The 27,734-nt window shown below is 41.7% G+C and overlaps 1 protein-coding gene across 3 annotated transcripts in view; it reads right to left on the bottom strand.

The window, feature by feature from the left end:
• Positions 1-16,275: 16,275 nt before the first annotated feature.
• Positions 16,276-27,734, bottom strand: part of SRPX (sushi repeat containing protein X-linked) — a 116,890-nt gene continuing 105,431 nt past the window's right edge. For all 3 annotated transcript variants that reach the window (XM_040633021.1, XM_040633028.1, XM_040633031.1), the window contains one exon: positions 16,276-16,820. In XM_040633021.1, the coding sequence (XP_040488955.1) occupies positions 16,637-16,820 (184 nt within the window). In that variant the 3' untranslated portion in view covers positions 16,276-16,636. The remainder of the gene's footprint in view (positions 16,821-27,734) is intronic.

The following is a 27,734-nucleotide window of genomic DNA, read 5'->3' as shown; positions in this document are numbered from 1 at the left end:
GTTAAAGCAAAAGTTTAAATCATTGGCATTTGTGAGGGAAAAAATGGTCTCCTTCTAGAAGGGCAGGGAACTAGATATGTGTTTGAATCTAAATATTGTAGTTTCATCCCTTTATCGTTAGATCTGCTTACTTTGGGGAAGGAATCTGATTGCTCCTTCCATGCATTTTTTTCTGCTTAGCCAAAGGTTCCTTTTGTCTTAAGAAAGTTGAAACTTGTTTGTGCAAATCCATGAGAAGGGATGAGTCCCAACTATACAACTTTTTAAATCTCTCTCATTTGGACACAAGGAAGGGAGGGAGCCATTCCAGTACAAGGCAGTTTATGTCCACCATGAATGGTTCTTTTCTCTCGCTTCCCCATGTTCATTATTCATAAATGGACATTTTTGAAGAGAGATCACTGGCTTTCAGTTGACGTGAATAAATAGATGTCTAGGCTGTCCTGAATCTTTTTGCTTTTGACCTGCCTCATCACCGCCAATTAATCCTTCCTCCTTAATTCCTAAATATCTTCTTACATTGTCCCTCTGACTGAAGGGGTGTATATAGGAACCTTCGGAGATGCCCAGAAGGCTTTTGTTCCATATGGATTAATGGAAATATTGTTAATTTTCACCTTTTTCCTTTCACCTCCAAACCCAGCTCCGTCAGAGTCATAGGCTTGCAAAGCGTCTGAATGCACAAAGCCCGTTTGCGGGTTGGGTGGGGACTGCCCTGGCTACTTCCCAGGGTGCCAAGCGATAAGGGGCACTAACCGTCCCGGAAAAGGTAATGAGGTGGTGAACTTCTCTAAGGAAGAGTAGGGTATTAGCAGGAAGAAATTATGTCTGTTTCAGTAGATAAGCGAGGAGGAGACCCCCTGCCTGAAGAGCAATTCGTGTTTGATAAATTCTAAGAAAGGTCTGTTTGGAGGCATGGCTTTTGTTTTGTTGAATAGGGAATGCAATTTGGGCCAGATGTGACTTGCTAAGGATGTAGGAAGGGGGGGGGCATTACCTCCATTGGGGGTTTCCTTTGTACCCCTTCCACCCGGCAGGTGTTCTCAAATATTATACAGATATTTAAACAACCTCTCAGGGGGGGCACCACATCGTCAGGGCAAGAATTGGCCCAACTGAATGCACTAGATCCCCGTTCCTAGATTGAGTGTGGTTGTCACAAGCAGGTTGGGTTTGTGTTTTGTTTTTGTTTTTTTTGTTGTTGTTGTTTTTTGTTTTGTTTTGTTTTGTTCCCCTGGGCCTGAAGATGAGTCAAAGAGTTTAGCAGGCTGGAGAAGGAAGACACAGCTTCAGTATCCTAAGAACAGCTAAAGATCGTTGGGTCCCTGGGACACTGAAAACAGGGGCTCTCCTGGGGAAGAAAAAAGAGGGTTAACTTTACAAACTGCCAAAGCCTGGGTCCCCTACCTGCGAGTCTGTTCATTTCTGCTTTGTCCCTGGCACCCACCTGCTTTGGCTGTCCATTTACTCTTCTCAACTCCTGCTCAGATAGGAAGTTGATCTCTTCGTTTGCTTTTAAATCTGTAGATTGTATTAAGCCTAGCAGTATTAGGTTTACAGAAAAAGTGAGCAGAAAGTACAGAGAGTTCCCATATACCAGTGCCCCTCCCCTGCAAGTTTCTCCTCTGACGAACGCCGGGGTGGGATACGTTTATTGCAATCGATGAATCAGTTTTGGTATATCGTTATTAATTACAGTTCATAGTTTATATTAGGGTTCCTTCTTGGTGTCTTACAGTTCTGTGGGTTTTGACAAAATATCGTGTATCTGCAATTTCAGAATAGTTTCGGCGCCGTAGAAATCCGTTGTGCTCCAACCTGTAGCAACCGCTCATCTTTTTACCGTCTCTGTAGTGTCTTGTCCGTTTCTCAGAATGTCATAGAGTTGAAATCATGTGATATGTGGCCTTTTCTGACTTGCTTGTTTCGCTTATTGATGCATTTAAGGTTTCTCCTTGGCTTTTTCTGCCTTGATAGTTCATTTGTTTTTCTTTCTTTTTTTAATTGTAGCAAGAGCACTCAACGTGAGATCGACCCTCTTAACACGGTTTTAGGTTTACAATACAGCGTCTTTGTTTTCAAATAGAGAGGAAAGGATGGAAAACTCTAGGAAACAATAACGAGTTTTCAAATCCCCTGGAGATGATGAGAGGGCTGCATTCATTTTACTGATTTTCTTGGTTCCATAGATGGCTCTAAACAACTGTTCCTATTTACTTGTCTTGCCTTGTTCAGTGCCAAATCAGTAACAATACTTAAATGTGTAACATGCCTACTTTCAAGCTGCTGCATGGGACATGTACCCCAAACCAAAGCTTTGTGCCACCCTGTACTTGCTGCAAAGTTTGATGTCTTTTTCATTAAATTCGCTTTCCTAATATCTCTAATGTGTTCTATTGCAAGTTATTCCCAAGTACTCGAAGATGGCTTGTATATCCTTGAGGACTGATGGTATGTTACCCGTGCCTCCTCTTTTTATACTTATTTGTCTTTGGAGAAAAGCACATTTGCTGAATTGACACACGCAGATGGAGCGAGTGGCTGGGTTTTGTTTCTCAGGCGAGGATGATGTCGAACACAACTCTTCTCGGTGCTCCGCTGCTGAATCTGACCAGCGGTGCGGGTCTTGCTCCCTTAGCTTCCTGTAGATTGTCTGAACCCTGACACCGGAGCTCCCTCTGCACGCCCCTGCATGAATCACAGGTAGTGATGAGGGAAAGGTTCCGAAGCGATGCACCTTGAGCACCTATTATTATGTATCGGGTGCTTTTCCAAATTGTTCTGTGCTTTGCTCCTTTGGTTTTCAGTTGAGTTTGGCCAACTGGAGCCAATAGTGGAGATGAGAGGACAAGAGGAGAGAAAGTTCAGGGTGTTCATTCCCCATACTCCCTCCCTGCGCGGCTGAAGGCTGTTAGAGGCTGTGTTCTTCTGCCACAGCTCCTCTTAGGTGGTCTGTCCCAAATATGTACAGTTCTGTCTGGGTTCTGCCGATCACTCCCTCCCCTTACCCTTCAAGCCCAGGGTGGTGGATATCCTCTGATGCTGCTGGCTTTGAAGTGCTGCAGTAGCCCTCCCTGAGTTCCTTTACCATGCCCACACCGTTATAATCTTTTCGTTATGTCCCCTTCAATTCCCATTTGAGTCTGCTGTTTCCCACCAGGACGTTGACTAAAAAGGATGTCCTCGATTGTAAGACACTCCCCACTTCAGAGATGAAAAAATGTGCATCTTAGAATCAATGAACTATGCTAGTTGTGATGTCCCTGGTGAATGAATGAATCATTGAATGATTAGCATTCATAGTGCAGCTCGTCTCAAAGACAGATACGGTATAGTGGTATGACAGATGGTGTGTTCAGAATAAACCGGAAAAACCAGAGTCAACACTGATTCTTCCTAAGTACTTAGATGCTCTTTCTCAGTCTTGAGATGGATAGTCAATGAGAAGGTCACGGCCTTGCCCAGGATTCCCAGTTGTTACCCCAGGGCTAGAACATTAACGTACTATGTAGTCATTCCATTTCTCAGAAGTGAGGTAGCTCTAAAGCGGAGGCTACCGATGTGGGTACTGTTGTTGTCGTTTGTGACCCGACGTGAACTGAGTTCAGAGCTTTCTACAAGAAGACGATGGCCCACAAGTCTGGAAACACATCCGGTCCCTCCGGAGTTGCAGTTAGCTCACGTCCACTGCGCTGGGTAACAACTGGCGTATATTTTGGCCAAGCCTATTTTTAATAGACAGCCTTATTTACAGCGTCAGACCTTACTTAGTCTAGGCTGCTAGTCTAGAATTCCTCAGTCCTTTGGCTCAACTCCTGATTGGACCTGCATAGGCTGTCTTATTACAGAAATCTAGCAAAGACCGAGTCTAGTCGGGCGAGTATAAGAGCTGTGCCTTTGGAAAAGTCTACTGTGTTTCCTTTCCCTAATTTGTAATTGTCCCCATAGAGACGAAGGACCAAGTGTCTCACCCCTGGTTCTCCTCTAGAGCAGTGCTACTCAGAGCACTGGTCCGTAATAAAATGAGGAGCTCTGCTGAGAAGGTTTTGCTGTCAAAAAATCTGAGCCAAACCAAATGACGCATTTACCGACACTGCGCATTTACATTCTGGGGCCAGCTCCCTATCTCTTCGCGAACCAGTAGCAAATGGTCCAGGAAACAGCAGCCAGTAGAACTACACTTCGAGAAGCATCACTTTAGAGGGCCCTGGAACTCAGTCCCTCCCCAGGACCATCTCCTAAAATGGCTGCCACTTGTCGAGAAATGAAAGCACTCTTCTTGTTCCAATATTCCAAGAAAGGGGTGGCTCCTCTCATCAAGCCTTGGACTCCATGCTTAGTCTCAGAGGGCCTCAGAAACCCACTTAATCGCCTGCCCAAGAGTCAAATGGAATTCCATGAAACTAAGAGACACACTGGAAGATACTCAGAAGGATTCAGATTTGAACTGTGACCTGACAGGTGACAGCATTTCAGTTCCATTTGAAGTCAGCTTGTTAGTCTCAGAACACTGGTGCCTAAGTACAGCACCATCCTGCTGGAAAACTCGTTCCTTCTGTTGGGGAGACAGACAGGTGAAACAAAAGATCCAGATTCTGGGCACAGAGATCAAATGTCACCCAAGCTCTGATGCAGCCATAGAACAAACAGGAAAACAAATCCTAGAGCTGAGCATCTTCAGAAATGACACCATAATAGACACGCTTCTTCACTCTGCACATTTGCCAATGAAATTGGTTCTGATTAACAAAGCTGGATGCCTTTGCGTCCTCCCTATGCTTTTATTCCTAAGGAGAAACCAGTGCTACCTTTTACGTGAGTCAGGCATAATTCTCCCTTTGCAGTGCGTACCGTAGACGTCGGCCAGAGGCAGGGAAGCAGTGACTTCGGTAAATGTCTCTATCGCTGATTATACCGACATCCTTCTCACCTCATCCAAAGCAGTAGTTCTCATCCCTGGCTGCCCATGCGAATCCCCTCGGAGACTTTAAGAATCCCCCAGGCAAATTACATCATCATCTCTGGGGATGGCACCAAGGCATCAGTATTTTTTAAAGCTCCCCAAGTAATGCTAGTGTGCATCCAAGGTCAAGAAGGACTAACAGAAAGGATATCGGGAGAACTCGTGGGCCAAGCGTGTGGTGTTCGCAGGTCCTGCGGAAAAAAAAAAAAACAAAAAAACATGCCCCTTACCTTAGGGCACTAAGCTAAGAAGAACCTTCCAGTGTTTCTTCTGTTACTTTGAGGCTCAAATTTAATGTTGTTAAAAAGCAAGTAAAGCTGGAAGGAAATGAAATATTTGGGACTTTGGGGGAAGATTAAATGAAATAGCGCGTGTGCAGTGTTAGAGTTTGGATTCTTTTTTTATTATTATTATATTGTGTTAGTAGAGTTTGGATTCTTGAGGGGCCAAAAGAGTCCACTCATCCCTGCTCTTAATTTCTGATTAATTTAGTGAAGGATATAGAATTTATTGAAAGAAAGATAGCTGCAGAAAACAGGAAGACATGCAACACATTTGAAGGGACTTCCCCTTGTCTACAAGGCACACAGGTACCAGGAACACTCTGCATGAGTCCTGTCAGAGTTAAGAAAAGAGCCAGATTTTTGGTACGCTTCCACTCCTTTCTACTCAAGCTCATGTCACCGTTCCAGAATTCTGTCACATCCAGAAACATCCATGCGCTTCTGTTGAGGGAAGTAGTTCACAGTGTGTGGTCTGCAGACCCCTGGGTGTCCTAAAACCTTTTCAAGGGGTCAGCAAGGTCAAAGTGATGTTCCTTACTTGCTTTTCTCACTGTGCTGACATTTGCACCAATGGTCCAGAAGCACGGTGAATAAAACTGCAGGCACTGTAGCATGAATCAAAGCAATGTGTTTCTTTGCCTTTATGCACTCATTGTAAATACATAGGATAACACTTTGAAGAAAATCCTTCATGAAGCAGTAAAAATTATTAGCATTATTAAATCTTACCTTCATATACATGTTTTTGATTTTTTTGTGCATGCCAAAGTACAAGGGTTGTCACAAGGAAAAGCATCTGTGCCTTTGAGCTGCAAATTGAACTGGCTGCATTTTTCACCATTTTTCACCATTTCATTATTTTAAAGAATGAATAACAGATAAACCATAGTTAGTCTTGAGGATTGGGCGGACAGTTTCTCAAAAATGAACAAAGTGAGCTTGTCACTTCAAGAAAAACCACTGACAGTATTTATTGACAATTATAAAATTTGAGCTTTGATGTGGAAATTTGAATTTTGAAAAACTTGTATACACCTTTGTGAGTGTGACAGCTTCCCAATGCTGAGAGACTTTTCTGATAAGATTGATGATGGCCTTAACTAATGTGAATTTTTTTTTTGATATTGTTGAACAAATTAAAACGACCTTTGGAAGGTGTGCCTGACTCAGTGAACCAGTATTTTCTAAACGACCAATGTACAAGTCAGAAAATCATGCATGGGTAAAAGATCCATTCAAAGTGCAAGATAGACCAGTGGACTCAAGCAATAGAGTATAGAAGCTTTTCCATATTGACGTTAATCTTTAAGGAACTACTACGTACTGAGTTTTGGTGAAAGGTCAAAGAAAAGCATCCAGTTACATAAATAAGCTATTAAAATACTCCCCTCTTGTCCAAATATATATCTCTGTGAAACCAGATTTTCTTTATATGCTTCAGTCAAAACAATATATTGATACTACAGCAGACCGAATGGAAAAGTATATATGAGAATCTAGCTGTCTGCTTTCATGGAAAACTTTGAAAACACTTGCAATAATGTAAAATAATGCCACTTACCTCACTTTTGTTTTGAGAAGCATATTTAATTTTCTAAAAAATATATCTATGTTGACATATGAGGTTATTATTTTTTCTAAGTGAATTAGAATACAGTTTTTTAAAATTTGTTTTAGCCTCCTATTGAGTTATACTTGATATATAATGCCAAGAATGCTATAATTTTTTATACCCATATTATTTTTGAGGTATAACTGGCATTGTTTCAAGTGTACAACACTATTCAATATTTGTATATATTGCAAAATGATCACAATGTCTTTTTAACATCTGTCACCATATATGGTTAGAAAAATCTTTTTCTTGTGATGAAAACTTGTAAGATTTACTCTCTTAGCCACTCTCAAATATGGAATGCAGTATTGTTAACTCTAATTGCCATGGTGTACAGTAATCCCAGCGACTTATTTTATATATAGAAGTTTCTACCATTTGATCCCTTTCGCCCATCTCACCCACCCCCAATCCCCCACCCCCAACAACCACCAATGTGTGCTTTGTCACACACTTATACACACAGATACATTTTCTTCATCCATTAATGGACATTTAGATTGTTTCCATATCTTGACTATTGTAAATAATGCAGGGAATGTGGAGGTGCTTATATCTGCTTGAGAGAGTGATTTTGTTTTCTTTGGGTAAGTACCCAGAAGTGGAATTGCTGGATCACATATTAGTTCTATTTTTAATTTTCTAAGGAACCTCTATACTGTTTTCCACAGTGGCTGCACCAGTTTGCATTCCCACCAACAGTGCGTGAGGGTTCCTTTTTCTCTACATCCTCGTCAACACTTTTATTTCTTGTCTTTCTAATTCTAGCTATTCTGACAGATGTGAGGTGAGATCTCCTTGGGATTGGGATTTGGATTTCCCTGATGATGAGTGGTACCAAGCATCTTTTCACATACCTGTTGGCCATCTATAGGTCTTCTTTGGGAAAATTTCTGTTCAGATCTTCCACTCATTTTTCTTAAATTCAATTAGCCAACATATAGTACATCATTAGTTTTTGGTGTAGTCATTTTTTAATTGGATTGTTTGGGGTTTTTGCTTTTGAGTTGTATGCGTTCTATATATATTTTGGCTACTAACCCCTTTTTAGCTATATGGTTTGCAAATGTCTTCTCCCATTTAGTAGGTTGCCTTTTTATTTTAAAAATGATTTCCTTTGCTGTGTAAAAAGCTCTTCGTGTGATGTAGTCCCACTTGTTTATTTTTGCTTTTGTTGCTATTACTTTTGGAATCAGATCCAAGGAATCCTCTCCAAGACTAATGTCAGGGAGCTTACTGCCTATGTTTTCTTCTAGGAGTTTTATGGTTTTTGTCTTACATTCAAGTCTTTAATCCATTTTGAGTTAATTTTTATGTATGGCATAAGATAGTGGTCCAGTCTCAGTCTCTTGCATATGGCTGTCCAGTTTTCCAAACACCATTTATTAAAGAGATTATCCTTTCCCCATTGTATATTCTTGACTCCTTTGTCATAAATTAATTGACCATACATGTGTGGGTTTATTTAGGGACTGTCTATTCTGTTCCATTTATCTGTGTGTCTGTTTTTATGCTAATACCATGCTGTTTTGATTATTATAGCTTTGTAATACAGTTTGAAATCAGGGAACATGGTGCTTCAGCTTTGTTCTACTTTCTTAAGATTGGTTTGACTATTTGGGGTTTTTTGTGGTTCCACACAAATTTTAGGATTGTTTGTTCTATTTCCATGAAAAATGCCATTGGAATTTGGATAAGGATTACATTGAATTTGTAGATTGCTTTGCGTTATATGGACATTTTAACAATATTAATTCTTCCAATCCATGAGTATGGAATACCTTTCCATTTATTTTTGTCCTCCTTCAATTTCTTTCCTCGTTGTCTTATAGTTTTCAGTGAACAGGTGTTTCACCTCCTTAGTTAAATTTATTCTTAAGTATTTTATTGTTTTTTAAAGGTATTTTATTCTTTTTTATGCAATTATAAATGAGATTTTTTTCCTTTTTAGTTTTAATTTATAACACAGTGAAATATTGGTAGATATCACACACATAAACTAAAGTGCTTTGGAGTCTCCCAAGGTTTGAGAACTGCTAGTTTAAGGGAGTGCTTCCCATAGAGGCTGGCCTCATTTTTGTTCTTGCAGACACAGCTAAATTACCAGTTTATCATCCTGATTTTGTGGAAGCTTGGTTTTAGAATTTGTGGAGTAGGTCTGTTTGGTTTATCTTAGTCCAGAGGCCGAGTCTGTACTTCTGGGTTTTCCAGCAAAGCCTCAGCTATTCAGTGAGCCTCTGTAACATGACTCAATCTCAGGTACTGACCCGCTGCTGCCTGCTGAGCTCTTTTACCTTCAACTGTTCTTCTCCCACCTGGAGTTTTTGGAGCTTTACTGTGCACATGCACAACTCAGGGGTCAGTTAAAGATTTGAGGTAAATTTATCTGCAGATCCAGAGCCTCCTTCACTATGCCTTCTCCTCTCTCCCATGTTTCCTCAGTTTCCAGCCTCCGTAGCCACCCCATCTCTGTCCTCTGAATTTTCAGCCCAATGAAGCTATAGCCTTCCGCTTGAGTTCTCTGTCTGGTTCGTCACACAAATGGAAGGGGCTTCAGAGGAAAAGCCAACTAAATGTGGAGCTCATTCAATGTGTTTCCATTCTTTCAGGGTCATATCTTCTCCATTATTTGCCTGCTTTTGATTGAGTTCCAGTGAATTCAAAGCACCTTTTTCTATGTTTTTACAGAGTTATACTTATCAGCAGGAGAGTTAGGATGTGAGCTATTATGCTGCTAACTGATGTGGAATTCCTGTCTCCTCCCATCTTTGAACCAAGATCAGCAAGGCTATGTCCTCATCTGTGGGGAGACAACAGAGTCCATAGCAGGTCCTTGAAAATATGTTCTCCACCTATGCAGTATTCTAGAAACTCTTATTTCCCCATAATCCACACACTGCCAGCACTTTCACTATCAGTCCTTTCCCCCTTTTCCCCCCAGATATCAAATAGTTTTAGGTTCATGGTATAATTTATTTTTATTTTTAATTTGAAATAATTTCAAACTTAGAGAAAAGTTGCATTAAAAGTTAAGAATTCCCAGGGCACCTGGATGGCTCAGTCACTTAAGCATCTAACTTTTGATTTCAGCTCCGGTCATGATCTCAGGGTCATGAGATTGAGACCTGCATCAGGCTCCATGCTGGGCCAGCGTGGAGCCTGCATAAGATTCTTTTTCTCCCTCTCCCTCTGCCCTTTTCCCCCTTTTCATGCTCACTCTCTCTCTCTCTTAAAAAAAAAAAAGTAAAGAATTCTCAAATACTTGTTACCCAGATTCACTAATTATTAACATTTTGCTACATTTGATTTTTAAAAAATTTTTTTATTTGAGTATATTGGTCTTTTTAATTTTAACCACTCAAGGGATATTTTTTCGTGGTTTTCATTTTTCATTACCCTGATGACAAAAGATGCTAAACATCTTTTCTTATGCTTATTGGCTTTTCATATGTCTTCTCATGAACTGTCTGATCAAATCTTTTGCTCATTTTTGTTGTTGTTTGTATTTTTTAATTGATTTGCAGGGATTCCTTATCTTTTTAAGAAATATTATCTCAGTTACCTCCGAAGGCATTCCTATGTTCTGACAACAGCAAGCTGTCTCCGGCTCCCTTCTGAGTTCTCCTGCCCCACACGTGGAACTAACGATTCTCTAGGAAATCCTGTTAGCTTCTTGTGGGACTCGTGATGATTCCTGTGTAAACTCTTCCAGACCCCAGGCCGGGAAGAGCCAAGTCCCGCACCTACCATAGTTGAGGGCCGGACCTGGCTCTTCCTGTCTTGGAGTCTAGGACAGTTACCTAGCGATCACCATGAGGGTCCGTGCTGCCACCAAAGCAGGAGTGCTGTGCAAATGGGCACCTCAGAGCCTGCCAGGTTTACCCGTGCCTTTTATGTTTATAATCCTTTAGTTACAAGCATGAGACATCTCACCAATCTTCTAACGAGTCTTCTGTTGTTGACGTCTCATTCTCATACTGCTCTGAGTGTACCTCAGCCGAGCTCTCTCCCAGACCTTTCTGTGATGCCTTCTGGACCACTGCCCCCCCCCCCCGCCACACACACATATTTCATAGTAAAATAACCTTCCTGTACCTTTGGTATCTTTTCAAGATAATCCTAAGTAAATCCTGACTTTCTTTTGCATCACTTTTCATAGCTGATAAGTGTTTTCTCCCATACTCCAGTATCTCTTGTTTGAAGGGTAGTATCGATATCCTCCTAATTCCTGCTGTCCTTCTTTTGTTTTTATTTAAATTCATTTAGCCAACATACAGCATACATCATTAGTTTCAGATGTAGTGTTAAATAAATTATCAGTTGCATATAACACCCAGTGCTCATCACATCACATGCCCCCCTTAATGCCCATCACCCAAATACCCCATCCTCCCCCCCACCTTCCCTCCAGCAACCTTCAGTTGTGTCTTGGAGTTAAGAGTCTCTTGTGGTTTTTCTCCCTCTCTGATGACTTCCCCTTCAGTTTTCCCTCCCTTCCCCTATAATCCTCTGTGCTGTATCTTCTATTCCACATATGAGTGAAACCATATGATTGCCTTTCTCTGATTGACTTACTTTGCTCAGCCTAATCCCCTCCAGTTCCATACACATCAGTGTAAATGATAGGTATTCATCCTTTCTGATGGCTAATATTCCAGTGTGTGTGTGTGTGTGTGTGTGTGTGTGTGTGTGTGTGTCACATCTTTATCCGTTCATCTCTCAATGGGCATCTGGGCTCTTTCTCTGGATCTGCAGATAAATTTGTCTCAAATCTTGGACCCCTGAGCTGTGCGTGTGCACAATAAAGTTCCAAAAAGTCCAGGTGGGAAAAGAACAGTTGAAGGTAAAAAAGCTCAACAGGCATCTTGGTGTCCCCAAGAGCTGAAGCTTTGCTGCCCTCTATGATCAGTAAGCTTGGTGAGAGCCGGTTGTTCGTGCTGGTCTTCTGGGGGAGGGGCCTGTTGTGCTGATCTCTGGGGTGCTTGCCCTGGTGGAAACGGGCCTCCAGTGCGCCGAGGCCGGGCTTGGTGTAAGTGGCTCCGGACTCCACTAGGTGGAGCTGTCTTGCTCTCTGAAGGCTTTCAGCCCTGATTTTGGAGGGGGGGGCGAGGGATCAGTAGGGCCCTGCCCTACTCTCTAGCCCTGGAGCTGGAAGTTCACGCCCCCACTCTTCAGTGAGGCCTCACAGAAAAGCAGTCAATCACGCTGGTCTCCCTGGCTTCTGTCAGAACTGTGTTCATCTAGCCTGTGACCAGGTGTTTTTATCTCAAGCGCGCCACTGAATTCCAAAACTCCAAATTTCTCGGACTCCTGTGCGCTGGTCCTCCAGGAGGGAGGGGAGTCTCGCCACACTTGTGCCTTCTGCTGGGCTCCTGCTGGGAGAGCGGTCACCCACCAGGCAGCTGGTCACAGTTTATGGCAACACAGCAGAAAGCGGGTGCCTGGACTCGCTGTCTTGAGCCAGCTTCCGCGCTCCCAGGCCTGGAAACGCTGCTGCACTCCGGCACCCCGGTTCTTCTAACCTCTGGAATCTCGAGACCATGCTCCTAGGATTCTGCCCTGCTTTGCCACCCGAGCACCTTTAAGCCAGGGGCATCCCCACTGTAGCGGACTTCCAGAAGTTCCCATTTTGCACTGCGCTGCCTAGAATACTTCGCAGTAGCCTCCTTAAGCGGGCTCCCTCGCTCTGCCGCATCCCCAGCTATACCCACTGGATTCCGTCTCCTTACCTCCCACCTTCGAATGCTGGTCACTTTTCTACTTGGAGACCGGCAGCATTTGTTTTCTCATCTCTCGGATTGATTTCTCAGGTGTTCAGAATGATTTGATAACTAGTTGTATTCAAGGGATGAGACCAATTTAGGGTCCCCCCTACTCCTCTACCATCTTAACTCCCCACTCCTCTGTTTCTTCTTCTTCGGAAGACTGTGTTTCTAGAAATTTATCCATTTCTTCTGGGTTGTCCAATTTGTTAGCATATAAGTTTTTATATTTTCTTTTAATGGATAATGTATCCATCATGTGTATGGGGTGTAAAAGTCTCCTATTACTGTGTAACTTTCACTTTCTCCCTTTATGTCTATTAATATCTGCTTTATGTATTTAGGTGCTCCTATATTTGGTGCATAGATATTTGCAATTGTATCCTTTTGATTGATCCCTTTATCATTATGTAATGCCCTTCTTGCTTGCTTGCTACAGTCTGTTTTAAAGTCTTTTTTGTGGGATATAAGTATTGCTACCTCAATGTTTTTTTTTGCTTCCACTTGCCTATCTTTTTCCGTCCCTTCACTTTTAGTCTGTACGTGTCTTGAGGTCTGCTGGAACTCTCTTGTAGGCAGCATATAGATGGGTCTGGTTTTCTATTTATTCAGTCGTCCTGTTTCTTTTGACCGGAGCATTGAGTCCGTCTACATTTGAAGTAATTATTGATAAGTATACACTTATTGCCATTTTTGAAAATTTTCCTCTGGTCGTTTTTGTAGTTCTTTTCTGTTCCTTTCTTCTTTTGATCTCTTCCCTTGTGATTTAATGGCTTTCTTTAGTGTTATGCATGGATTTAATTTTGTGTGTGTATTTACTATAGGGTTTTGATTGGTGGTTACCGTGGGGTTCCCATCTAACATCCTATGTGTATATTGAATTGATGGTCACTTAAGTTTGAACACAATCTAAAAATACTATTTACTTCCCTCTCCATGTTTTCTGTATATATACCTTTTTGTGTATCACTTGACTAATTTTTGTAGATATAATTGATTTTACTACTTTGTGTTTTAACCTCCATACTATTTATAAGTGATTAATCTGCCTTTTCTATCTGATTGCTTTTACCTGTGAAATTTTTTCCTTTTATACTTTTCATACTTCTAGGTATGGCCTTTTCTTTCCACTGAAAGAATTCGCCTCACATTTCTTGTAAGCCTAGTTTAGTGTTGATGAAGTCTTTTAATTTTGCTTGTCTGGGAAACTTTCTCCTTCCGTTCTAAATGATAGCTTTGAGGGCTAGACTATTCTTGGTTGTAGGTTTTTTTCATCACTTTGAAGATATCATGCCATTCCTTTCTGGCCTGCAAAGTTTTTTGCTGAAAAATCATCTGACAGCCTTAGGGGATTTCTTTTGTATGTAATTGTCTTCTCTTGCTGCTTTTGAATCTTTATCATTACTTCTGCCATTTTAATTATTATTAAAGGACCAACTTGTGGTCATCTTACTAGGGACTCTCTATGCTTCCTGGACCTGGATGTCTGTTTTCTTCTCCAGATTAGGGAAGTTTTCAGCTATTATTTCTTCAAATGAATGTTCTGACTCTCTTCTTCTTCTGGGACCCCTATAATGTGAACGTTGGGACATTTGGTGATGTCACAGAGTCCCCTTAACCTATTCTAATTTTTTCCCCCATTTTCCAGATTGCTGATCCATTTTTTTTTTTTTGCATTCTTTCATCTGCTATTGATTCCCTCTAGTGTGTTTTTCATTACACTTATTGAATTCTCCAGCTCTGGCTGGTTCTTTTTTAAATTTAATATCTCTTAGAGTTCTTAGCACATCCACTCTTTTCTCCAGTCCAGTGAGTATCTTTATGACCATTATTTGGAATTTATTATCAGACATATTATCCATTTTATCTGTTTTATTCTTTTACTGTGATTTTGTCTTGTTCTTTCATTTGGGACACATTCCTCTGTCTCCACGTTTTCGCCAACTCTGTGTCTCTGCGTATTTGGAAGGTCAGCCCTGTCTCCTGGTCTTCACAGTAGTGGCCTTGTGTAAAAGGTCCCGTGGTGCCCTGTAACGCAATCCTGCCTGGTCACCACATTCAGGCACTGCAGGAGTGTCCCAGGTCATCTGTGGGCACCCTCCTCCTGTGGCGAGCCATGATTGCCTCCAGCCCAGCCGTCTGCAATAACCTGCTTTGCCTGCTCTGAATGCATTGGGCGGGGCTGCTCCCTGTGCTGTTGAGAGGTCTGGCTGCCGTCACTACAGGCTCCTTCGTGGTCAAGGACGGTAGTCAGCCTAGCTGTCTGCAGTTAGCCTTTCTGCTACAGCTGCAGGTGCACCAAAGGGCGGGGCGTGCTCCACGGAGCAGACAGCTGAAAGTCTGGCTGCTGGAGCCGTGAGTGTGCTGGTGGGGTAGCAGCAATCACGTTGGAGGGGTGCCAGTCCTGGCCAGGGCTGCCTGCCAAGTGAGGCAGGGTGGGAGTCACTTTGGGGGCAGGCAGCTTGAATGGGGGGGGCGTTGCACAGGAGAGGGCCAAGGGAGGAAGCATGCTGTGCTAAGAAGAGAGATGGAGAGTGTCAGAAGTGGCTCCCATGAGCATCCGGCTGTCAAGGCTGGGGAAGAGCAAGAAGAATGGCGCCCACCAGTACTTTTGTTCCGAGAGGAATCTCCTGCAGATCTCTGCTCCTCTGACAAGGTTAGTTGGTAAACCACCTTCATGTATACCCCAGACGCTTATCAAACTGTTGCTTCTGTGCTGTGGCTTGGGCCATTATTGAGTATGCTGGTTCTTTAAGGGCAGGAACTTGGTTTCCTATCACCCTTGGGCTCTTCCAGAGTTAAGCCCCAATAGTTTCCAGAGCCAGATGTTATGGGGACTTGTGTTCCCGGTGCCAGGGGTACCTGGTGTGGGGTCTGATGGTCTCGCTCCTCCCTGTTTGTGATGTTGTGCCAGGGGTCTGATTCCCAACCGTCTTGCCACTCCCCTGACCTTTGTTGATATGGCTGCTATGACGAGCTGTAGAAGATCTGTTCCACCAGTCTTCAGGTAATCATCAGAGTACGTTACATACGTGTACTTGATGCCTCGCTGTGCCCATGGGGTAAGGTGAGCTCAGGATCCTTCTACGCTACCTTCCAAATGTCTCTGTATTTTGATTCAACTGGTTCGTAGTGAGGGAGCTTTCTCTTTTTGCCAGAAAGTAGTGCTACAGCAAAAGGTCTTGCTTTCTCCCATGGGAACTGCCTTGCTGCTAAGGTTTTGAGTGTACCCATTAAAAAGCTGTTGGGAATAAAAAGGTGGGGTAAGTGTGTGTTTGTTTAGCACTTGGGTGTGGACTATCTTCAAGTAGAGGGTCCCACAACCTGGACCTCCCTCAACAGGGTGATGACCCCTCTGTCTTTGCTGATCTCTCTGACCTTTGACTCGTAACAGTGGTCCACTGGGGAAAAAGAAAAGGGGAGAATTGGTGCTTCCTCTGGTTTTAGCTTCTTGTTTATGCTATCAGGGTTAGGGATTAAAGGCTTATTACCTCTTTAATTTTTGGCTTGTTGCTGTAATCAACTGCTCTACCACCTGAAAGCACAGCTCTCCCAGCTCAGCTGAGCTCTCCCTGACAAAAGTCATCACATCTTTCCAGTCCTAAAGCCACTGAGCAAGTATGGCTTGTGCTTAAAACACAAAACGAGTTTTGCTCCAAAATATTTTATTTTATTAATATAAGTTTTATATAAAAAAACAAAATAGAAGTTATGTGTTACACTGAATAACACGTTGAAAGCATGTGTATGGTTGTGGTTTCTAATTTCTCTACAAAATTAACCAGCCGTGATGGAATAGAGTGCAGATCATAGTCACCATTTTGGGGGGTACAGTTCAAAGTACAAAAAGCATCATGGTAATTTTTAAGTAAGTGCAAAGAAAGCTCATATTAAAATAGACTTTTAAAATTACAAATAAAAATCTGTACATCAAGGATATTTTTCTGGCCTTTCCGCGTGCATAGCACTCCGTAGAACGAGAGGAGGACCTGCCAAGAGAGGAGCCGTCACATCAGGTGTTACAGGCCTGGCCCATTTCAGCTTGCAGGACCATCTCCTCTTTCCGCAAGGGGAAAGTATCGATGAGGTTGAAGAGGGCCACGGGCATCACCAGGGAGACATAGCGCTCCTTGTCCATGCCGTGCTTATCCACTAGCACCATGCTGAAGGAATAGAGTGGGATTCGCAGCAACAACCTAGGGCAGACAAAGAGAGGACTGTCAGACCTGACCCCCAAGGGCTCTGTTGGACCAACCAGAGCGCTATAGTGACGCTGTGTGCAGAGAAGGGCTTACTACCGCGGACTTACTCATCTAAGGACCCTCGCTACTCACAGTATGGTGCTTGGACTCACAGCATCACTGGAGAAGCCCATGGTCCATCCCAAACCTGCTGAATTAATTAGGATCTGAATTATTAGCGAGATGCCCAAGTGACTGGTATGCCCATGAAAGGTTCAGTAGCACCGCTTTACAATGGTCAGGAAGACTCTGGGCCTGCCCTGGTGCGCTACGGGCCAACAGTTACTACAAGGTACGTACAACAGTACCGACAAATTTTTTGCATTAAATTGGAGTCAACCCACTTCACAGACTAGGTCTGCATAACCGTGTACATACGAGAACTAGGTCCATGGTTAACAGGGGTGATTCTGCCTTCTAGGGAATATCTGGCTGTGTCTGAACACATTTTTCGTTGGCACAGTGACGTGGTACTTCTAGCCTCTAGTGAGACGGGGATGCTGCTTCAGGTGTTAGAATCCACAGGAAAGCCTCCCCCCAACAAAGAATTAGCCAGCCCCAAATGTCAGTAGTACTGAGGTTGAAAAACCCTGGACTAGGTGAAGCTGATTAAGTTTCCAAACATTGTAGTTCTGGACCATTCTGGCTTAGTAGCCAGCTCAGGATTGCACAGTTAGAGGAGATTAAACTTGGTCTACACTCTAGGTATATTAACTTAATTATCATTTGTACCTCAAACGATTCCCCCCAAAGTGATTTTTTTCCTACTCTACCCCCCTAGAACTTATATTGTGTAAAATGATTTTTATATCAATAGAAACCTATTTAGATGAAATAAGCCAGAGAAAGCAAACAAGCTGATCAGCTGAGCCCACTGAAAAAATAAGCCCAGTCTCGTCTCGATTTTACTTATGAATTTACTTCTCTAGAAGTTATGTGTAAGGCAGAATATATACTGCTCTCTGTATTTAAAGTGAAATATTTTTCCTCCCACAAAAGGATCAAGGGAAAAATATTCACGACTCAAACTCCAAATTCTATACTTGCTTTTCCCTTTTAAGAGCGTTTCAGGGAAGATGGGAATAATTTATATTTTATCTCCGTGGGAGGCTAAATGGCTAATCCACTGCTAGTGACTAGAAGGAAAAGAAAGACAACATTTAAATGCCTCTGCCAGGTCTCGTGAGATGGGAAGCTCAGGAGGAGGTGACTGAGAAGCACGTTAATGGAGTGCGTGCAGACAATGGAGTGAGTCAAAATGGAGAGAAACCGCTCTGCATCTTTAAAAAGACGAGTATTTAGGTTTTTCTGGGGGAGAGGGGGATGTCCAGGGCAGAAGGATCCCAGAAAACAAGCGTAGAAAAGAAAGCTGGTCTGGAGGGAGGAAAAGGCCAAGGGATGTTGTGGCGGCTGGGGCCTGTGGGAAAGGGCAGCCAATGAGGAACGGGAACAGCTGCTGTTCCAGTGCTTCTGAGGCTAGGATGGAAGCTGCCCATGGTGCCACCATCGGCTGCCACACACATTCCTCCTCTGAGCCTTGCGCCTTGATTGACAGAATATAAAGAAGAAACACGACCACGGGGAGGAATAAGTGTTCAGGTCAGCAGGCTATCAACAGTCACTGGAATGTACCCCACCATGGCCAAGAGACCACAGAAATCTTGGCGACAGATGATGGGACACCCCACAAGTTGGGTGGTGCCAGCAGTGTGCAGGAGTTACATAAACGCCTGTCATCAGACTGGAATGAGCTCTTCCTGGAGACTCTTCTAGAAAACTCTGTAGCGTTTTCTCTACAGATAGATGGTGGTGTTCCGTTTCAAGGTTGCAATGGAAGAAGATCCAGAATTCCCCTCCTCCCGTGTACACAGCAAATTTCCAACTACCTATGGAATAATTTTCTCTGAGAAAAACCTGAGACCAGGCAGAGGGGCTGCTGCACACCCGGAAATGAGAAAAAAGCCACATCCAAGCAGGTACACAAAGCTGAGACACAATCTCAGCAAAAAATCCACACACCCAGCACGGCGACACCCATCGGGAGGGAACTGAAAACCTGGAGCTTCTCCCTGAGGCTCAGAGTATTTCCACCCCACTTGGGGAACCTTGTCTTTTGAGATCTGCACATAAGAGCTTCCCCCAAAAGTCTAGCTTTGAAAACCAATAGGGCTGAAGCACACGAGACACGCAGGTGTGTGGTAAACTGAGAAATGGTGCTTACAGGGCTCAACATGCAAACTCACCCCGAAGAGCAACCCAGAAGCAGCCATTTGAAAAGCACCGGACATGAGGTGAAAGAGCCTCCTTTGATCATTTTTAAGAGTGTGACTGCGGGCGGGGGCATGAGGGAGAGTCTCCAGGGAGAGAAGGGTGGGTACCATTTTCACATTTCTCTGTTGCTAAAGCCAGTGGAAGCCATCGCTCTTATTTTACTTTCGGCCTTTGGGCTACTTCTGTACACTCCAGCCGGTAGGTGCCATCTTTGTGCTCTCCTGCCTTCTAAAGCCCGTGGGCACGGTCTCGCTCCCTCCATCCAGCTCCCCCACTGCCTCTGTCCCTCTCCATCCATTCCTTGCTCCCTGTCGTGCACACTCAGGCTCTCCTGCTCTCAGTCTGCCCCTCATGCTCGCCTTCCCTCCAGGTCTGTCCATCTGTCACTCCCCAGCTTTCACACGCACTCCATCTCTGTCCCCCTCGTCTCCTCGCCATCTGTCCTTTGCACACTTGTTCCCCATTTCTCTCTCCCTTTCCCTCTCCTTCTCTCTGCATGTGTGGCCATCTCTTGCTTTGTCTGTGTGTCTCTCCTTTGCTCCATCCGCCTCTCTCCCTTTTATCCTTCTCTTTCTCTCCCTCTGTCTCTTTGTGTTGGTGCGTCTTTCTACCTCTCTCCCCCTGTGTAGGTCTTGGTCTTTCTCTGTCTCTCTGTCCCAGCTTCCCCCTACCCCTCTCTATATCCCTCTCACCCCATGTCTGTCTCTCTCCTTTTCCTCTTTCNNTCTAAACATCTCCTTATGACTTTTTGGGTCTTGGTCTCTCCGTGTCTCTCTCTCCTTCACTCTGTCCCCCTGTCTCTCTCTCTATCCCTTTTTCAGTGAGAATCATCCTTTGCACTCCCCCTTTGCTTCACTCAAGCTGGTGGGCCCCATCTTCACACTCTCCATCTGCTTCCCTACAGCTCACTAGTATATTCCAGAAAGGCATGTACACCTTTTCGGGCTCCCTGATACTCGCTGATGATGCTGCCAGGACACGTCTACATCATCTGGCTCTTGGGCCAGTGTTGCTTACACCTACAGGTCCTACAAGACAGTAACCAACAGGACAACGTTCAACAGCTACCACCCTCAGGAGACAGCAATTAGTTCAGACCCAGGAGTTCAGTCTTTCTGTGAAAGAGGCCCGTTAGCTTATCATCATAGCTACAGTGTGAGGGGCGGGCTTCTCGCTAAATATACATCTAGGGACTGACCGTAAACTTTCGGAGACCGAGGAGGGGAGAAGTATCTTTGTACTCTCCCTCTGCGGCTCTCCAGAGTGCTAGCAGCTATTGGAGGGGAGCTCCGAGAGAGCTGCTGACCCCGTTTTTACATCTGGTGCCATGGTTTTTGTGGATGCCACCCAGAGGATACCCCTTGATCACCTGGCTCTAGTGGCCGAAAAGACTTGCATTCCTGGATGCCACAAGACTGTAACGATCAAGAAGACAGTTTGTGGTAGGCTGTCACCGCTGGGGCACTGCACAGACAGGTTAAGGCAGATCCCATCTTTCTGTGAAAAATTCCCGTTTGCTTACCCTGGAGCCTCATCCTGAGGGGCAGGCTTCAGATTCAGCACCCATCTAGGAACCTACGGAGGGACTCTGAGGAAACATAGTCCAAGGGATGCCATCTTTGTGCTCTCCCTTTGTCTCACTACAGCTCTCCCAGACAGGAGCTTATGCACGTGTCAGAGGTCCCAATTTTTGTGATCGCCTCCCAGGGGACAACTCCCATTCATGCAGCTCAGATGACCCGTGGAGCTAACACTTACAGTCCCACAGCACTCTATGTCTATTGGCATCCTTAACAGCTGCTGCTTGGGGGTCTGGCTTCCACTAAGCCTGAATCCAAGTGCTAAGATTCTCACCGTTGCTACACGATACATAGTCTGCTTAGAGAATCAGAAAGGTTTGAGAGACAACCAAAAGCTAGGGCACGGATGACCAATAAGGATCACCTCCTACAGAAGACCACCATTTCAACATCGGGAGAAGTGGCTGTTTCATCCAATACAACAGAAGAACGTGCTCCAAACAAGATCAAACCTTGGAAAATAAACCTCAGTAAAATGGAGAAAAGTAATTTACCTGATAAAGAGTTCAAAGTAATCGTCATAAAAATGCTCACTGAACTTGGAAAAAGAAGGGTTAAGTACAGTGAGAACTTAAAATATAAGTACCAAAGTCACAGAGCTGAAGAATTCAATAACTGAATTTAAAAATACATAAGAGGAATTCAACAACAAAGTAGATAAAGCAGAAGAAATAGTGAACTCAAAGACTAGGTAGAAGAATTTAAAATTCTTCTTTTTGCTGCTCTGAATGGGTAAACAATGAAAGCAGCTTAAAGGATATATGGAACAACATCAAGCAGACTAACATTTACATACAATATGGTGCCATTATTTGCACACAAGGGGTCCCAGAAGGAGGAGAGAAAGAGGCTGAAAACTTCCCCGACATGGGAAAGAAAGAGACATCCAGATCAAGGTGGCCCAGAGATTTCTAAGTAAGAAGAAACCAGAGACCTACACCAAAACACATTATAATTAAAATGTCAAAAGTTAAAGACAAAGAGAGAACCTTAAAAGCAGCAAAACAGCTTGTTACATACATGAAAAACCCCATAAGACTGTCAGCATGTATTATCACCAGAAACTTTGCAGGCTAAAGGGAGTGGCATGATACATTCAAAGTGTTCAAAGAAAACAGCTTCCAACCAAGAATATTCTATTCAACAAAATTATTCAGAATTGAAGGAGACATAGTTTTACAGACAAGCTAAGAGTTCACCACTAAACCAGCCTTACAAGAGATGGTAAAGGGACTTCTTTATGCTGAAAAGAATGGGCACTAATTACTAACAAGAAAACATATGAAAGCACACATCTCATTGGTAAAGGTAAATATATAGTAAAGGTAGTGGATTCATCACATAAGGTTAGTATGAAAGGTTAAAATACGTAAGTAGTAAAAATAACTATAATAAGGGCTACACAAGATAAAAAGATGTAGGTGTGACATCAAAAACCTAAAATTCATCCTTTGGGTAAATACCTGGTAGGGCAATTGCTGAATCAGAGGGGAGTTCTAACTTTTTGAGGAACCTCCATACTGTTTTCCACAGTGGTTGCATCAGTTTTCATTCTCCCCAACAGTGCACAAAGGTTCCCCTTTCTCCACATCCTCATCAATACCTGTTGTTTCTTGTGTTGATTTTAGCCATTCCGACAGGTGTGAGGTGGTATCTCACTGTGGTTTTGATTTGCATTTCTATGATAAGTAGTGTTGAACATCTTTTCATGTGTCTATTGGCCATCTGTAGGTCTCTGGAAAAATGTTCATATCTTCTGCCCATTTTAAAATTAGATTTTTGAGTGTTGAGGTGCATAAGTTCTTTATATATTTGGGATACTAACTCTTTATCAGGTATGTCATTTGCAAATACCTTCTCCCATTCAGTAGGCTGCCTTTTAGTTTTGCTGAGGGTTTCTTTCACTGTGCAGAAGCTTTTTATCTTGATGAAGTCCCAATAGTTTATTTTTGCTTGTGTTTCGCTTGCCTCAGGAAACATGTAGAAGGAAGTTGCTATGGCCGACGTCAAAGGGGTTATGGTCTGTGTTCTCCAGGATTGTTATGGTTTCATGTCTCACATTTAGGTCTTTGATCCATTTTGAATTTTTGTGTATGGTTTAGTTTTTTACGTTTCTGTCCAGTTTTCCCAACACCATTTGTTGAAAAGACTATCTTTATTTCCATTGGATATTCTTTCCTGCTTTGTCAACAATTGACCATATACTTGTGGGTTCCTTTCAGGGTTTTCTATTCTGTTCCATTGCTCTGTTTTTTTGCCAGTACAATACTGTTTTGATTACTACAGCTTTGTAATACATCTTAAAGTCTGGAATTGTGATGCCTCCAGCTTTGCTTTTCTTTTCCAAGGTTGCTTTGGCTATTTCAGGTCTTTTGTGGGTTCCATACAAATTTTAGGATTATTTGTTCTAGATCTGTGAAAAATGCTGGTGGTATTTTGATAGGGATTGCATTGTATGTGTAGGTTTCTTTGGGTAGTATAGACATTTTAACAGTGTGTGTTCTAATCCATGAACATGGAATGTCTTTCCATTTCTTTGTGTTGTCTTCAATTTCTGTCATCAGTGTTTTATAGTTTTCAGAGTACAGGTCTCTCACCTCTTTGATTAGGTTTATTCCCAGTTATCTTATTTTTGGTGCAATTTTAAATAAGTTTTTCTTAATTTCACTTTCTACTGCTTCATTATTGGTGTATAGAAATAAAATCGGTTTCTGTACATTGATTTTGTATCCTGTGACTTTACTGAATTTATCAGTTCTACCAGTTTTTTTTGGTGGAGTCTTTCAGGTTTTCTACATAAAGTATCATGTCATCTGCAAATATTGAAAGTTTTACTTCTTCCTTACCGATTTGGATGCATTTCTTTTTGTTGTCTGATTGCTGTGGCTAGAACTTCCAGTACTCTGTTGAATAAAAGTGGTGAGAGTGGATATTCTTGTCTTGTTCCTGACCTTAGGAGAAAAACTCTGTTTTTCCCCATTAAGGATGATGTTCTCTGTGGGTTTTTCATATATGGCTTTTATTATGTTCCCTCTAAACCTACTTTATTGAGGGTTTTAATCATGAATGGATGTTGTCCTTTGTCAAATGCTTTTTCTGCATCTATTGAAATGATCATGGTTCTGATCCTTTCTCTTATTGATGTGATGTGTCACTTTGATTGATATGTGAATACTGAACCATCCTTGCAACCCAGGAATAAATCCCACTTGATTGCAATGAATGAATTTTAATGTATCGTTGGATTCAGTTTGCTTGTATTTTGTTGAGACCTTTCTATCTATGTTCGTCAGAGAAATTGGCATGAACTTCTCTTTTTTTTTGTGGTGTCTTTATCTGGTTTCAGTGTCAGGGTAATGCTGGCCTCATAGAATGAATTTGTAAGTTTTCCTTTTCCATTTTTGGAATATTTTGAGAAGAATGGGTATTAACTCTTCATTAAATGCTTGGTAGAATTTGCCTTTCAAGATTATCTGGCCCTGGAGTTTTGTTTGTTGGGAGTTTTTTTTATTACTGGCTCAATTTCTTTGATGGTAATCAATCAGTCTGTTCAAGTTTTCTATTTCTTCTTGTTTCAGCTTTGGTAGGTTATATGTTTCTTGGCATTTATCCATGTCTTCTCAGTTGCCCAATTGGTTGGCATTTGGTTTTTCATAATATTCTAACTGTATTTCTGTGGTGTTGGTTGTCATTTCTCCATTGTCATTTGTGATTTGAGTCCTTTCTCTTTTTTTCTTGATAAGTCTGGCTAGAGGTTTATCAATTTTATTAATTTCTTCAAAGAATCAGCTCCTGGTTTCACTTATCTGTTCTATTGGTCTTTTAGTTTCTGTATCATTTATTCTGATCTAATCATTTCCTTCCTTCCGCTAGTTTGGGGTTTTGTTTGTTCTTTTTCTAGCTCTTTTAGTTGTAACATCAGGTTGTTTGAGATTTTTATGCTTCTTGAGGTAGGCCTGTATTGCTATGAACTTCCCTTTTAGGACTGCATCCCAAAGCTTTTCAGCCATTATGTTTACATTTTCATTTGTTTCCCTAATTGACCCATTTATTGTTTAGTAGCATGTTCTTTAGCCTCTATGTATTTGTGGTCTTTCCAGATTTTTTCTTGTGGTTGACTTCTAGTTTCATAGCATTGTGGTCAGAAAAGATGCATGGTATGACTAGGATTTTTTTCAATTTGTTAAGGCTTGTTTTGTGGCCTAATATGTGATCTATTCTGGAGAATGTTTCATGTGACTAGTACCCTTTTAAAATATCGAATACTTTATGCATAGTTTGTTCCCTAGGGGGAAAAAAATCAAAATTCTTTGGATCAACAAAATAGCTTGAAACCAAAAACGAAAATACACTAAAACTTATGGAATGTAATAAAAGCAGTTCTAAGAGGGAAGTTCATAGTGATAAATGCCTACCTCAGGTAAGAAAAAAATCTGAAATAATAACGTAACTTTACACCTCAACCAGAAAAAGAACAAGTGAAGGCCAAAATATAACCAAGGAAGTAACAATCAATGGAAAAAGAGCTAGCTTTTTGAAAAGATAGCAATATTGATAAACCTTTAGCTAGATTCACCAAGGGGAAAAAAGAGGGCTCAAATAAATCAGAAATGAAAGAGATGTTACAACTGATAACCTAAGAATACAGAAAATCATACTATGATGAACAATTATATGCTAATTAGACAACCTAGAAGAAATGTATAAAATTCTAGAAACATATAACTTTCCCCAACTGAATCATGAAGAAATAGAATATCTGAACAAACCAATTTCTAGTAAGGATATTGAATCAGAATATAAAAAAAAAAAAACTTCCCACCAGACAGAAGACCAGGTCCACACAGCTTCACTGGTGAATTATAGCAAACATTCAAAGAAGATTAATAACAGTCCTTCTCAAACTGTTCCTAAAAATGGAAAAGGGGGGAACACTTCTAAGCTTATTTTATGAGGCCAGCATTTCCCTGATACCAAAACCAGATGAAGACACTAGAAGAAAAGCCCAATATCCCTACTGAGCATAGCTGCAAAAATCCTCAACAAAACACTAGCAAGCTGAATTCAACAATACATTAAATGGACCATTCACCATGATCAAGTGGGATTTCTTTCAGGCATGCAAAGATGGTTCAGCATCTGTTAACATGATACACCACATTTACAAAACGAAGGATAAAAAGAGCATTCTCATCAATAGATGCAGAAAAACTGTTTGCAAAACTCAATATTGTTTATGGTGAAAACTCTCAACAAAGTAGAGGAAACAAACCTCCACATAATGCAGGCCAAGCCCACATCTAACATCAGACTTGATGTCAAAAAGCTGAAGGTTTTTCAGTAAGGTCAGGAACACGACAAGGATGCGCACTCTCACCACTATTATTTAACATAGTATTAGAAATCCTACCCACAGCAGATAGGAAAGGAAAATAAATCAAAGGCATCCAAATGGGAAAGGAAATATTAAAGCTGTCACTGTTTGCAGAGGACATATTATATACAGAAGCAGAAAATCCTGAAGATTGCACCAATACGCTGTTAGAATACATGAATTCAGTAATGACACAGGATGCAATATCAAGATGCAAAAATCTTTTGCATTTCTATACACTAATAATGAAGAGTCAGGAAGAAAATTAAGAAAACAAGCACTTTCATAATTGCATGAAAATGAATAAAATACCTAGGAATAAATTCAAGGAGGTTAAAGACCTGAACACTGAAATCTATAAGAAACTGATGAATGAAATTGAAGAAAACACACAGAAAAATAGAAAGATATTCCATCCTCATGAATTGGGATATTGTTAAAATGTCCATACTACCCAAAGCAATATACAGATTCAGTGCAATCCTTATCAAAAATTTTTGTTAAATTGATACTGACAGCTCTCCTTCAATACAATTTACTTAATATGTTCAGATTTATAACATTTACATACCTAAGGCAATTCTGGAACACAATTAGGTTGCTATAATCTTTGCAAAAAATTACAATTAAATTTTTTGGTTATGAATGAGAACGATTGCTTTAATAATTTCTTTCTATATTTTGTTTACAGCCTTAAGCCTTCAGATAAACATTTTAATTGATGTATTTTAACAGAAAGTACAGGATATGACAAAGTCCTTTTCCTATCAGCCAACTCTGTCAAACCTAATATTTTGCCACACTTTATTATAATTAAAAAAATAATTATGTTAGTCACCATACAGTACATCCCTAGTTTTTGATGCAATGTTCCATGATTCATTACTTGCGCATAACCCCCAGTGCACCATGCAATACGTGCCCTCAATACCCATCACTGGCCTATCCCATTCCCCCACCCCCTTCCCCTCTGAAGCCCTCAGTTTGTTTCCCAGAGTCCATAGTCTCTCATGGTTCAATCAAAATTCTCATTGTATTTTTCATAGAAACAGAACAAAAAAAAATCCTTAAATTTGTATGGAAGCACAAAAGATGCTGAATAGCTAAAACAATTTTGAGAAAGAAGAACAAGGCTGGAGGCCGTATGCTCCTTGATTTCAAACTATATTACAAAGCCATAGTAAGCAAAACAGTATGGTACTGGCATAAAATCAGACACACAGCCCAGAAATAAACCCACACACATATGGTCCATTAATTTATGACAAAAGAGCCGAGAGTTTGCAATGGGGAAAGGACAATTTCTTCAATAAATACTTTTGGGAAAACTGGACCCCTATCATACACTGTATACAAAAATAAACTCAAAAATGCCTTAAAGACTTGAATGTAAGACCTGAAACCCTAACATATAGGAGAATATATAGTCAGTATATCTGTCATCACCATGATGCTTTTTTGGATTTGACACCAAAAGTAAAGGCAACAAAAGCAAAAATAAACAAGTGGGAATACATCAAATTAAAAAGTTTCTGCATAGGCAATTGTCACCAAAATGAAAAAGCAACCTACTGAATTGGAGAAAATATTTGCAACTCATATCTGAGAAGACACTAATATCCAAAATATATGAAGAGCTCATAC

The sequence above is a fragment of the Ursus maritimus genome (genome assembly GCF_017311325.1).
Source record: "Ursus maritimus isolate PB19 chromosome X unlocalized genomic scaffold, ASM1731132v1 scaffold_X1, whole genome shotgun sequence".
NCBI classification, from domain to species: domain Eukaryota; kingdom Metazoa; phylum Chordata; class Mammalia; order Carnivora; family Ursidae; genus Ursus; species Ursus maritimus.
This window is presented reverse-complemented; position numbering and strand designations above follow the sequence as displayed.